The 14244-nt window shown below is 34.2% G+C and overlaps 1 protein-coding gene across 4 annotated transcripts in view; it reads left to right on the top strand.

Moving 5' to 3' along the window:
• Lmpt (four and a half LIM domains protein limpet) overlaps positions 1-14244 on the top strand; it is a 132389-nt gene that overhangs the window by 64861 nt on the left and 53284 nt on the right. The window contains exon 1 of one of the 4 annotated variants that reach the window (XM_018444200.1): positions 5577-5821. The exons of the other annotated variants lie outside the window; for them this stretch is intronic. Within the exon in view, the coding sequence (XP_018299702.1) occupies positions 5592-5821 (230 nt within the window). The 5' untranslated portion in view covers positions 5577-5591. Of the gene's footprint in view, positions 1-5576; positions 5822-14244 lie in introns of those variants that run through there. 4 annotated transcript variants of the gene reach the window in all.

Below are 14244 nucleotides of genomic sequence, written 5' to 3'. Positions count from 1 at the left end.
TTTTGTCGCGTGTGATATACTCCATTCCTGCATCTCGATAATAACTATCAGAAAACTAATCAGTGAGCGCTCAGTGATTCTTTAATATGATGGGTCTTTTAATTCTTCGCTGGATCTAAGTGTACCTATATTTTAAAAAATATCAGTGTGGATTTAACATCTCGTGGTGTCTATATAATTCTTACCATGTTGTTGTTATTATTAACACCAACGTGGTGTGGATTTATAATTCCTGGTGTTTATATTAACATCATTATGATATGGATTTAAAATCTATATTAAATCTACATTATTTGTAATTGGTGTTAATATTAACACCAACCCAATGAAAATTACACAAACACAGCATGGTGTTAAATTTACACCGATACTATTTAGAGTGTAGGAAAATCATATTAAAAAATCATTGAACGCCGACTGATCAGTTTTCTCTATTGAACGCAGCCAATGTCAGTATCTCAAGACGTTACCAGTTGTCAAAGTCCGACTCAGTGCCGAGCAAGAAAATTTTCTTTCTTTGTTCACCTAAAAGAAGGCGTCCAGCTTTAGCGAAGTGGTATAATTGGTGCACGCACCATGTAATATACAGTGAGTTTGCTTGAAACTGCGATTCATTTCGATGCGCGCGCCGCGAAACACGCAAATAAAGATAAACGCAGACGTGGCTAATGTGGCCGTAATGTGAAACAGTCGCGAACGTACCGGGATCCACGAATAATCTGTGGGATGATTTACGACCTATATAACGAACGCGCAAATTGGTCGAGAACTCTGTCAGGTTCTTACAACATTTTCTTTTATCGTATTTTCGATATGTGTATATACCTATATATATATATATACAGGGTGTTTCCAAATTAAATCGCAAAACTTCGGGAGCGTGTAGAGGAGTAAAAAACTAAGAAAAAAAGTCCTATAGACATATGCTCGTTTTTGCTCCGTTTCAGAGAAATCGAAAAAAAATGTTTTTTTTACCTGCAAGATTAAATGGGGACCGTTTTCTAAATTTCTTGGAGAATGAATTTTCTGACTATTTAGAAAACATCCCATTACAACAACGTACTGAAATGTGGTTTCAATTAGATGGATGCCCTGCTCATTACAGCAGAGTCGCTAGAACCTGGTTAGATAGAAAATTCCCACAACGATGGATTGGACGTGGAGGAGCAGTACATTGGGCAACTCGTTCGCCCGACTTAACGCCATTAGATTTCTATGCATGGGGTACTCTGAAGCAAGAAGTTTATTCTTCGCCTATTCAATCAGAGCAACATTTGAGAAATCGTATCGTAGCTGCAGCGAACAGAATATCGCAAGAACAGTGCCTGGCTGCTACAAGAGCCGTGTTTGACAGATGCAATGCTTGTATTGCTGCAAGAGGTGCACATTTCGAACAAAATCTTCATTAAAAAGTTTATAAATAAAATAATTAAAATAATAAATTAAATATATTTTTTTCTTTTTTCGTGATTTCCTGCGAAACAAAGCAAAAAGGAGCATATGTCTATAGGACTTTTTTTCTTAGTTTTTTACTCCTCTACACGCTCCCGAAGTTTTGCCATTTAATTTGGAAACACCCTGTATATATAGAATAAATTATAAGTTATTTCACACAAACTTTTTAACCGTTTCAAGCTGTCATTCATGTCGTCAGTACTTCTCTAAATTGCGCCAAGCGTCTACAGTCGCATGCAATATACATATTTCTCTTTGATTTTTATATCTCACATTTAGGTATATACATACTTATATGTTACATATTACATATTTTGTATATATTTGTGTATATTCAGATATATCGCTCCCTTGCTTCAAAAGTGTTTACTAAAAAAACATGATTTTATTCTCTCTCTCTCTCTCTCTCTCTCTCTCTCTCTCTCTCTCTCACATGAATGCGTTAAGTAAACATTATCCTATCATCAACAGTGAAATAGAAATAACATAAAAAATCATCAAAGGGAGCTTTCCAACAAGACATACAGATGATATAGTGTAATATTATATCCTTGTTGTTCATCAATATTAAACAAAGATGATTACTGTTACACAGTGTAGCTTGTTGTAAAGCTTCCAAAATCGTTACAATTGAAAAAACGGTGATTTTTTAAGGATTGTGAAACGAAAATAATAAAAATGACATTTGATCATGTTAGTTTATTCCTTTTGATATTATTTGATTATTTGATTAAATAATTTTTCAAGTTGAAAAATAGTTTTTCCTCTTTTCTAAAAGACTTAACTTTTTGAGTCGTGCCACTTTTGAAGTATGAAAGCGATATGCATAAAGAAAATACAAAAATCGAGACGATTGCCCATTCACTCTACGTGTCTAGTGACGTATGGAGCACGATTGACGGTGACCGCTTGCTGCAATCGAGAAGCAGCGCGGAAGATAGTGACATAAAGCGGACGAGTGCTGTCCAGGACAATAGTCGTAATGAAAACCAACGTCCGAAGGTCGCCGCCGTGCCTTCTTCTGCGACCAGACCGTGTCGCTTTGCCTCGCCTCGCAGGGGACGAGCCAGTCGAAACTTGTGCGTGGATGAGCGTGGAAGACGATTTAACATAATCGGTAGAACTCACAAACGCGCGATCGGAAAAAACGATTCTGCGAGATCGAGATAAGAAACGTATTCTAGCACGATTTCAGCGCGACTGCCAAGATCGTTTCGCAATCAGTATCAGATAAAAAAAAATGATTGGTTTATTGCGCGCAAAATAGCGTTAATATAAGAAAAACTGAATGTGTTATTCGCTACGAAGTAGTTAAAAAATTACAAAGTCGAATATTACGGTGCTGGTTCGGTTAAAAGCTGTGCGGCTTGAAATAAAAATATCGCATTGCGGGTGAGGCAAAATTGTAACGATGCAACGATGGTTACGTTACACAGAGCGTGAAGTACTATCACTATCGTGTCTTTCCTTCTTAATTAAATGCACGATGATACACCGGCTAATTAAATGCACACCTAGCGGAATTGCGTCATATGATTTCCTCAACACGATAGTGTATAATAATAACCAGAGTCCGGATCTCTTAGTGCCGTTTTCCCCACTCCAAGCGGCGCGCGCCGCGAAAAACAGTGCCGTCTACGTCACTAGGAAAGAAATATACTATTTGTTAGACTTGTAATTCAAAAACTGGTTAGAGCAGAGGCAATTGAGCTTCTAGAAGGCGGCGAAGGGCTGCTGATAATCCAAACAGTTAATGAAACACTCCAAACCGACGAAAACAAAAGAGCTGATGACAATGGAGAGAGACAAACTGATGTCGAGCATTGACCTGCTCACAGAACATATGTCCCTCAGAGTATACATTACCTATATATAATCTTACAATTAGACCCCCGCAGCAAAAGAACTGCTGGCTATGCAGCAGAGAGAAGAGCGAGGACAGTCTGTATATTTTGTTCTTTGCTCTTCTGTAAAAGATATAAATCCTGGGATATTATATCCCAGCAAACACCAAGTTACATGTAACGTACATGTAACTTGGTACTTACTGGGATGTTTATTAAGCCTAAGGATCTAAAAGAAAAAAGAGTAAGCAGTCTCATTAGCTCAGTGCGTGGTACAGGACTAAGATTGATTGCTTAATCACGTAGACAAACAGGAAGTAACAAGGGAACTTTTAAATCTAAGTTATATTGGGGGCTGTTCTAGTCTCACCTGCTCAGCCTATTATTAGACCTGTAACAATGAGTCATTGTTATAGATCTAATAAATAATATTTTTTTTATCTATGTGTTTCATAAATTCCATTGCACTGGCGCGGTATAGACGGCACTGCTTCTCGCGGCGCGCTCCGCTCGGAGTGGGAAAAACGGCACCGAGATTCTGATAATAACGTCTGTCACATTGTATTATAGTGAGAAATGAAAAAGTATTTCAAGAAATTTATTGCATTGTTTAAAATCCTCAGGATTCTCAGAATTCTCAATTAATAACGCCAATTTTTCTTTCCAACATATATTTTATTTATTAATTTTGACGTTAATTAACATGTGAATTCGTAGATTATAAAATCTTTACAGACGCAATAAGCCATAATGTATAAAGAAGACATTTTCAGTATTTCTAACAGATACGATTTCATCAATTTGAATCTTTTTCACTATTTATGTTTGAGAAAAACATGATTCATTGTGTTGGTTGTGTCGAATTAATATGGAAACGCAGTTGCACATGATTAATCAACGTTGTTAAATAATGTAAAAATGCGTACATTTTTTTTCTCGTCGCATGACTAACTATATCGTGTTAATGCCGTGACGTAAAACATTTACATATGTTTGGTTCTTATTACGTCAACTTCTAATCGATAGATATTAAAAGTAACATAATAACATTAATGTTATAATTTCCCAGTAACATTATAACGTTGCTGCAATGTTACTGAAATGTTCCAAAATGTTTCTTGCTTCCTGGGTTCGCACTCAATACGAATGTAATATAACATATGGTGTTACATAACAGTTATGTTGTTGAGTGCAAAATTATAATATTAATGTTATATACAGGGTGTATCTGAAATAACGTAAATTAATCATACAGTGCTATTCCTAATAAAAAACTGAGTCCTCTACCATTTTGCAATTTTCGCAATAGTTAACAAGATGTTAATTATCGCTAACTAAAAATCGCTGAATATTGGTTTTCAGTAATTTTTTATTCAAATACTATCAACTTTACAGAAAAACTACAACAAACAAAAATTGTTTCTTTTCTTCTCATAAAACTCTAAGAATTTTTTCAGAATTTTTTATCAACTTTTTAGTACTGATTTTCTTATTTTTACCAACATGAGAAAATACGGTACTAAAAAATTCTGAAAAAATTCTGAAAAAATTTTCATAACTTTATTAGAAGAAAATAAACAATTTTTATCTCTAGCAGTTTTTCTGTAAAGTTGATAGTATTTGAGTAAAAAGTTATTGACCAATATTCAGCGATTTTTTGTAACTAATATCTTATTAACTATTGCGAAAATTGCAAAATGCTAAAGGACTTTTCGACTCAGTTTTTTATTAGGAATGACACTGTGTGATTAGTGTACGTTATTTTAGATACATCCTGTATATTATTTTTAATGTCGACCGTTGTTATTAGAATTCAGCGTGGACTTTTTCAAAATAGCAAAAATTAACTAAAGTTTCTAAAACGCTTACTTGACGTTGAATTTAACATTGAACATTAAAGATCTTTGAGAAATCGAGTTTCTCAAAAAAATAAGCTTTTCGAGTTATCCTCGCAAGCAAATGAATTTAACGACAAAGACAAGCACAATCGATTCGTAATCGCGTTAACGTAACTTAATTTATCAAGTCACGTGTATTTCGGCAAAGTGTGTTGCTACCACAAGCCTTAGGCAATCGCGCGTTTGGTTTGGTTTCAGTTTTATCCAATTGAAGGTCGAAACAACGGTGTCATCGCGAGCTTTCTCAAGCGTTACTGCTTCGATCCTTCGTGTCATTTCATCGACGCAATAACGTGTGCGTTAAAATTTACTTCCTACCTAATTGTGCGAATTTCCATCAACTGCGATTAAAGCCCTGTCAGCGGAGCAGTTCTTCGGCAGGATCGCTAGCAAAATGGTTTGGGACAATGGGCTGTCGGTGAAAGAGGTGGCGGAAATGAAGAAGAAAACGCCGCGGTTCCCTTCGCGCGAACGGAACTTCGCGATGAGAAGACGCGGCCCTCGCAGATCCTCCCTGATCATCGGAGGGGCATCGCCGATCGGCGCCCCTCCGATCGAGCCGCAGGATGCCGCGGAACCTGATCGTCGCACGTACGAGGATCCATGCAGCAGCGATTGTAACGTGTAAGAATTTATTTTATTTTATCGATGCGTGCACGAAGCCACGTGATTTGTCGCTGTTCAACTCAACCTGTCGCATGAAAATGTGCATGCTAATGAGAGTACAATTGAGATTTCGACAAGATACAAATAGATTAGTTGGGCACACATAAAACAGATTTTACAGATATTACTGATCAAAATAACGACTGACATAATTGATATTTTAATTTCGATATAAAATTATCTGAGAACCGATTTTTATAATTAATACATCATATGCGGAATTTTTTCACGTAATATTGTGCATTTACGTAAAATATATTCTGTACTATAATTAGTCATTAGATGTTTTATTTAGATGTTTTATAAAAATAGAATTATCTTGTAATTTATCTAATAAATTTTCTAAAACGGAGAGTGAATAATCATTCGCGTAATGAAATTATACGAAAGCTTTTTATTCAAATAATTCGTATAAATATGTAATAATAAAGAAAATAATCGATATATTAAGAGAATTATGCAAAGGTTATTGAACCTTAATGAAAAATACGAAGGTTGTGTGTGTGTATTGTTTATAAACAAATTTATGCGAAATGACACAGTGCGGTTACTAAAGATAAATCCGACTCTTGCGATCTCGCACGAATTATATGATCAATAATTAAGAGGCGGAACGTGCAACAAATTATCTATGTCGCGTAACAATTTGCCGGTTGACGACGGCGACGACAGCAACAGCGACCGTCGAGATGAGTTATCGTCGTGAGAGAAAACGAGATATCGTTCGCGCATAGAGACCGACGGCTGTCCTTTCGTTGATTTAATGAGGTCATTAACGAAACATCCTCGTTATACTGGGCGTCGACAGAAACCCGGGGGACAGTAACCTGTCCACTTTTCACGGTTCATAAGTCCGCGCGGTGATTTATCGACGACAGCAGTAGGGGAAGATGAGCTTCTTCAAACTGTTCCTCGTATGCGCGGCTCATCGGATTCATACGATCATCGGTCGAGCGACTAATCTGTTCGCAGACCCATGATTGCAGATCCCCATGAGCGATCATAAATTCTCACGGAATCATCGCACGTGTCTTCGTTAGGACGACGCCGCAATGGACCGCTTTGATCAGCTGAGCGTGCATCACTCGTGGGCGGATGTGATAGGCGAGATATTACCGCGGTAGTTGAGCTAAATCACGAACTCTCGATAAACGGGAAATACAGATGAGACGTCTTCTGCTTGATCGTGTTGAGTTGGCACGTCACGGACGTTCGTTCCGAATTATTTTGGTCGAGTCATATATATAATAAGCGCGTGTTGAGAACGAAATTCGTCAGAACGCTTTACATCACGGTTGATTTGTCATTTTGATGATTGAAACGATTTGTAGAATGTCAATATAAAGAAAACAATCTACGTAGCGAGGAAGATATTTTGAACTGAAGAAAAATAATAAAAAAAGTAATAGTAAAACAATAAAAATAGATATAATATGAAAAAAGATAATTAATAATGTTATTAATAATAGAAATAAAATACAATAAATTGTATTTTTGTGTGCGTATTATTAAAAAGGCATATAAAATATAAATCGTCTTATATTATTTATTTTTACATTTTTATATTTTCTTATAAAATTATTTTTCAAAATATTTTGTAAAAAGTGAAATTAAACGTCATTACATATATTGAATCTATTGCAACACTATATTTTCTCCGAAGACTAGAAATTGAAAAAAAAATCGAGGATATTTAATATTACAAACAAGTATCACATAATAATAAATGGAAATTACATCAATAAGAATAAATAAAAAAAAAAGAATCCTATTTAAATATTACATATTCAATGAAATCACATTGAAGTTATTCATCTCACGGCCATGATTACAGGAATTTCTTAACGTTTCTCAGGTTTATTGTTTAAAAATATATTCCCCTAAAATCCGATTAAAATCATTCTTTTATATCTTCTCATGTTCCTTCCGTATTTATTTATATGTTAATGGTGCAACATCTGATGTGCTCCTAAATCTTCTCTTACGACAGCCTTTGAAATATTTTAAATCGATCTGTCCGAGCTCCGCATATATGTAATCTCGCATTAAGCCTTTCGGGCATACATATTTGCGTAATACGAATTGCACGGACATGATCTTATTGGTGGGCACATTTCAGAAGCAGAAATTCATAAACGATCTTTCACGATGCGCCATAATAAGTTAGCCCGCGGGATCAACACATTTGTGGTCGATAACAAAATTCGATCGATAGCCTTATAAGATTTGGTATTGCGTCGCTTTAAATCGACGAACATGCATAACTTTTATTAAAGTTGCGCAACGCGCGTATACAATGTTTCGTTCTACGTTTCGTCGTAGGATCGAGTATCGAGTACAAGTACACGGCCATGAGAACTTTGAATTCAATATAATCAGATGAAAACTTATGAAATAATGTGTATATATATATATATATATATAGTATATAAGTATATATATAGATAGTACATTAACACGCGCGCGTTTATTCCTTATATTAATATAGATTAATTTTAATCTCAATGCAATTTAACTTATATTAGAGAGAGAGGGAGAGAGAGAGATATCTTCGTAGTTTTAGTTACATATAAAGAAATGTGTCGAACATAGAATTGTATAAATATATTTCTGTGAGTCACGGATAAGAGTAATAGGAAACTATGCTGTTACAGTGTGGTCCCGCTAAATAGAGCGGTTAATTACTAATTAAGTTGGTTATTTAAAAGGAAGGCCAACTTCAACAAAGTCGCACGTGCCACACATTCCAAGTTTACTCGAAAAGTTAGTCGCCGTTTATTCACCACGTACGCACGATGTCAAAATCTCGGAAGATAAATCTTTGTGCGTTCGTGAACCAGAATAAGTTGCGGACTCATTGCCAAGGTGATCTGTGCGGCAAGTCCGGTTCTTTGTATAGATCGCTGTTTGACTCTCGATTCTATTGAAGTTCATCTCCATTGAAATATTATCTAAAAAGACAACAAACAGCCAAAAAGCGGAAAATTTTCGAGGCTGAACCTCGGATTGCGCAAAATAGAGAAGCGTTTACGAAATTATTAATTATAGTGTCATAAATTACGTGAATGCTAAATGGAAATGCTAGACTGATAACTTAAATTGGCATCCAGTACAAATAAATCTTAAGAAAATATACCTATTATTTAAGTAGGATTTATTTTATATTTTTAAAAACAGAAACATGCACCTCTTTGAAACATATAACTAGCAAATGCTAATGTAACTTCCAGGTTTTCATTCTGCATTAATATGATTGTATACAATTTCCGAAACAGTTTATACATTTATATTGTTCCTTTTAATTTTAAATAATAATTTATTAAATTGTAATATAATATTACTATTATAAACATTACGAAAGTAAAAAACATAATTGTGAGATCAACATTCAAAATAATTGCAAAATCATAAAATAGAATTTATATATAGAAAGAAAACATAATTGCGCTCTTGGCCCGAGAGGCAAAGATTCATTATTGTAATTCAGTTATTAATGATGCTGCTAATCATTGTTAGTAGTACTACTGGAATTACTTGTGAGCCGTGTCTCGTAAATCGTACACCGACCAAGGTGTGTGTCAAGTCTAGCAATGATATGTTGCGTTTACATTCTATCTCGAAAGTAAAAGAGAGAGAGAGAGAGAGAAAGAGAGACAGAACACTTTCGTTGGCTGAAAAGGTCTGCCAAAACCTTGTCAAGTTATGTCACGTGCGACAGAACTACGCAGCTACGCTGCCGAGCTTGCTGGGCTAATGCGCTCGCGCATCGGGTTACTCATCAAAGTTCCCTTACGTAAACCCGAACGAATTAAATGCCCGGACATCTTCCCGACAAATGTCGCAAATGTGACGCAAATTTTTGAATACGCAATCCACCGCTATTTATCACGGAAACTTGGTCAATGTAGGATTCCTCTGAAACCGCCGTTTAATATGGCTTGCTTAACTTCCACATCGTTAACAACGTGAAATCCGGTTAATTTTTAAGCGATTTGCTAGTAAAGTTAACCATTTTTAAAGAATTATTTTTCATATCTGTATATTTATAAAAATATACATTTTATATATATAATAATTATATTTCCAATCTATTATACATATACACATATAAATGTATATTTATATACATATACATATATATAAAATATATAATATATGTATATGTATGTAATATTATATAAAAAATATTTCACATCTGTAGATATTTATAACAGGAATTTAAATTGAAATGTCCATGAGTTTACCAATTAAAGACTTGATAATGTTTGTTTTGGACGATCACAGTCTTAATATTCACATCATAGATTGTTTTTGAAGCGGATAATGATATAATTTCGATGCTCATGACGATCTATGTGGTTTATGGACTTATTGTGAAGCGTATAATTACATGCACACGCACTAATTAACGCGCATCTGCCAATTAAATTTTCTGAGTATTCCTTGCAATGTTAGCGCGACGACTAACTTTCGCATTTCTTCGCGTTGCAGTGCGTTTCAGACAATCCGCAATATCACGGTTGGTAATTTTGTCGTAGCGAAACGCAGAGACAAGCTGGTCAATAAAATCTGCTGAGGAAATCCCCGCTGGGACAAGGATTGCGAAAAAAGAAGAAAGAAAATTATTATACTAACAATAAGTCACAAGAATTGCTCTAAAAAGAGAAACAAATCGGGTAAAAAAAGGAAATGTGGATATACTTAGATATTTATATTAAGTTTTTATATTAAAGATAATCTTTAATATAAATATTAAGACTATGATTACAGTGAAATAAATATTGTCGAGTTTTCAATTGGTAAATTAATTACTTTATTTCCTTCTCTTTCTTGAAGAAACGTTTGTGACTTATATATTGATTTAATACTACATAAAATTTCTCTATTCAATATAAACCTTGATTTATTTAGGTTTTATATCGATTTGTTAATAGTGAAAGCATATATTTGAAATAAGAAGTGATAAAACAGGAATTTTATATTATTTAATTTCTTCTATTTTTATTCTTCCCTATACAATTTTTTTTGTTAATGAAACATATCAGATAAAAGGCAGGGCTGGGTATTTTTACATTTAAAATGCCATTTAAAATGTAATTCTATTTAAAATGCTAAAATACTTAAAAATATGTATACTAAATTTTATGTATGTAGGGTAAACCATTCTGTATTTGAAAACTATTTAAAATATCTCTTTGCCCATTTTACATATAAAGTAAATTCGAAAAACATTTTGCATTTTAAATACATATTTTTAAGTATTTTTTATCTGGCATTTTAAATGATTATCCAGCCCTAATAAAAGGCAATGTACAAATTTTCCTTTGTAGAAATTTCTTAACCAGTTTACCCTTGGCATGACATGATGAACGTTTCTTCGCCAAGAGAGCGGGCCAGGACTTTTACGTGCTCTCTCTGTTTAAAGATAATAAAATCCTTTACGATTAAAGTGATGGCGACGAGAATCGCATCACGCACCGCAATCTTTCTTCGACGTGTAAAACGTTCCACAGCGAGTTGGCAAAACGACTGTAATTAAAGTTACTGGGAACATTAAAGTGATTGGCTACTGACTCGGAATCGTGCAAATAATGGCGAACATCAATATGGGGTTAATAATGCCATAGATTTCACAATCATAGATTTTATTACTTTCTACTATAAACGAGTTACTTCATTTTTCTGCGAAATTTTTCTGTGAAATATTGTGAAATACCTTTCCAGGAATAACTGTAAGCATGATTTGAAGTTGAATACCAATTGCAACATATTTTACGTACATGGAACGATGCTCAAATTGCATATTTCGCATTGCAAGTAAAATAAGGCAACTTAAATATACACGTTCAGTACTAATAAGGGAAGTTAAAGAAGGTGCTGCACATCTAAAACCGAATTATAGCAATTAAAAAAATTTTTTGATCATTAGGTCCATCTTCTCTAAACTTATGCAAATTTTCAGATCTTTTAAATTTTACATTTCCTTTGTAAATACCAAGAATATTTAATTATTTTCTTAGTGCATTTAAATAGAGATTGAAAGTAATTTTTCTATTATCTATTCGCGATATCTGAACACAATACGAAATTTCGTGTCGTTGGACGTGCTGAATGTTTACATTGAGCCTGGCGAGTGCACAAATTGAACGCGCATCTTCTTTAACGAGCGTAGCGAAATGCTACAGTGTCATTTTACATGGCAACTTACACGCTCGACACTCATTGGATCGGTGTTAAACGTCGATCTTGCAACGTGATCTTTGTTAAAACACAAATTTCTCGTATATTATCGTTCTTCATTTGCAGATCCAGAATTTTTCGTCGAGGATAATAACGATAAATGTACAATCTTAGTGTAATTATAATAAATTAAATTAAGATGTTAATGTAATATAATATAATTATCCCCTATAATACACATGATTGGATCATTCGTTTTTGTCTTAAATTTCTTTTTTTTAAATACTAAAAGCATCTGATTAAGCAATGGTTTATCTTTCCTTTTTTTTTTAAATGCACAACTTTCTAAAGATGTTAAAATATATGTAAGAATCACTTTATATAATTTTTGTATATTTATAAAAATTGACCCCAATATGTTGAATGATCCATCATGCATGTGTAATAAAAGATCGGTCTCATCATAATAAAAACTGTGCCATATTAAAGGGTTATATACAAATGTCTGCAACTGAATAGATTATGTGATTATCTAATACAAATATCTAATACAAATATCTGAAAATCATCTAGAAGGAATAAAAAGAAGAATCGCGATCAAAATTATAATTGTCTTAATGTTTTTTTTAATAGCACTTAACAATTATTTACAGTAAATAAATATTTACTCAATAAAAAATGATAGTTAAATTAAATTAATTGTTCTTGTATCAAATAAATATATGTTTATTTAGCAAATATTCGATTAATACTGTTCAAACAAATATTTATCAAAATTCAATACATTTCTTTTCAGTGCAGTTAAACTTTACTAAGAGACTAACAATTTTCACAAACAATTTACAAATCAATTTTTTCTAAAGCAGGCACAATTATTTCTTAATAATCAGAAAGTAAACAACAAAAAAATCTTTTTGAAATTCGTTCCATTCATTCATTGCATTATGCATTAAGCGTTCACGGAATAAATTCGCTGAGTTATCGGAGACGGATCGGAGAAGAATCTGACGTTTCTGGATTACGAGAGGAGAGGGACACGCATAATGCAACAGTTGCATCGTCATCCAGTGAGATTCCCTTCTGCTTGACGCGTTGTCACATCAAGCAGACGAGTCTCATTTGCGCCAAATGTTCCGGAGCCCCTCGGGAACACCCGATCGAGGCTTGCAAGCTACCTTGCGACTCGTTCGAGCATAGTGGGAGCTTTGGCCGAGCTTTCGACCACGAGCGGCGAACGCGATCGTAGTCGCGCTTGCGCCATCGTGATGGCGCGCTGTTTCTCGCGGTCACCCGGTATTAACTATAGGTATACGCACCTACTGACGTTGTCGTCGTCACACCGCGTGGTGCCAGTTTGAAGCATGCTCCTCTTGCGGATGCACTCTTACGTGACGCGCGTGGCATAGTTTCGTTGTGTTTCTTCGTGTCGGATCAAACGTCAATTTTCCTAGATTCGATGTCGGAATAAGATTTTATAGCTCGTGATCGATGATTCTGGGAAAATGATAGTGACGTTAAGAAAAACTTGGTTTCCTATTTGCATCAGGATCTACGAAATGTATACTGGCAGCTATTTAGAAAACTTATGATGAATTTGATCACTCTCACTGCACTGAATAGTGCATTAAAGGCTGTTTTATATAAAGTATCATGCAGCGATATAATAAAAGTAACTTTGACAACGAAATAATACATGTATATTCTGCTAAATAACGTGATAATATCATTACTAGATATTTAATCGTTTAAATTATTTATATGCTTTTACATTTAACTTTGCTTCCATGTTTAACCATTTTTAATATATATGCGCTAATCTAATGTAATGCAAGTGAATTCTTTATTAATCGTAAAGAAACTGCACTATACATATATTTTATGTGTAATAACATATAATGACATAATTACAGTTTGCTAAACGTCTAAACGCGTATACGTGACATAATATATGACATATTATACTATATAAGTGCGCGTGTTCGTCTTCAAGAATTTGAATCTTGATGTGTGATTCAGACGACTCTGGTATCGATATGCTTATCACTATAAATAATAAAATATTTTTTTATCACTTAACATTTATTTCTGGATAAATGCAAAACTAATAATTGCGTTTGAAGAAATTGTACTAAATGAAAGAAATTGTTTACTCAATTCACACACGCACGGACGCACGCACGCACACACGCACGCACGCACGC

Source organism: Mycetomoellerius zeteki, unplaced genomic scaffold, assembly GCF_001594055.1.
Source record: "Mycetomoellerius zeteki isolate Tzet28-1 unplaced genomic scaffold, Tzet1.0 scaffold149, whole genome shotgun sequence".
Lineage (NCBI taxonomy): Eukaryota > Metazoa > Arthropoda > Insecta > Hymenoptera > Formicidae > Mycetomoellerius > Mycetomoellerius zeteki.
The sequence above is the reverse complement of the archived record's forward strand: the minus strand, read 5'-3'. Positions and strand labels throughout refer to the sequence as shown.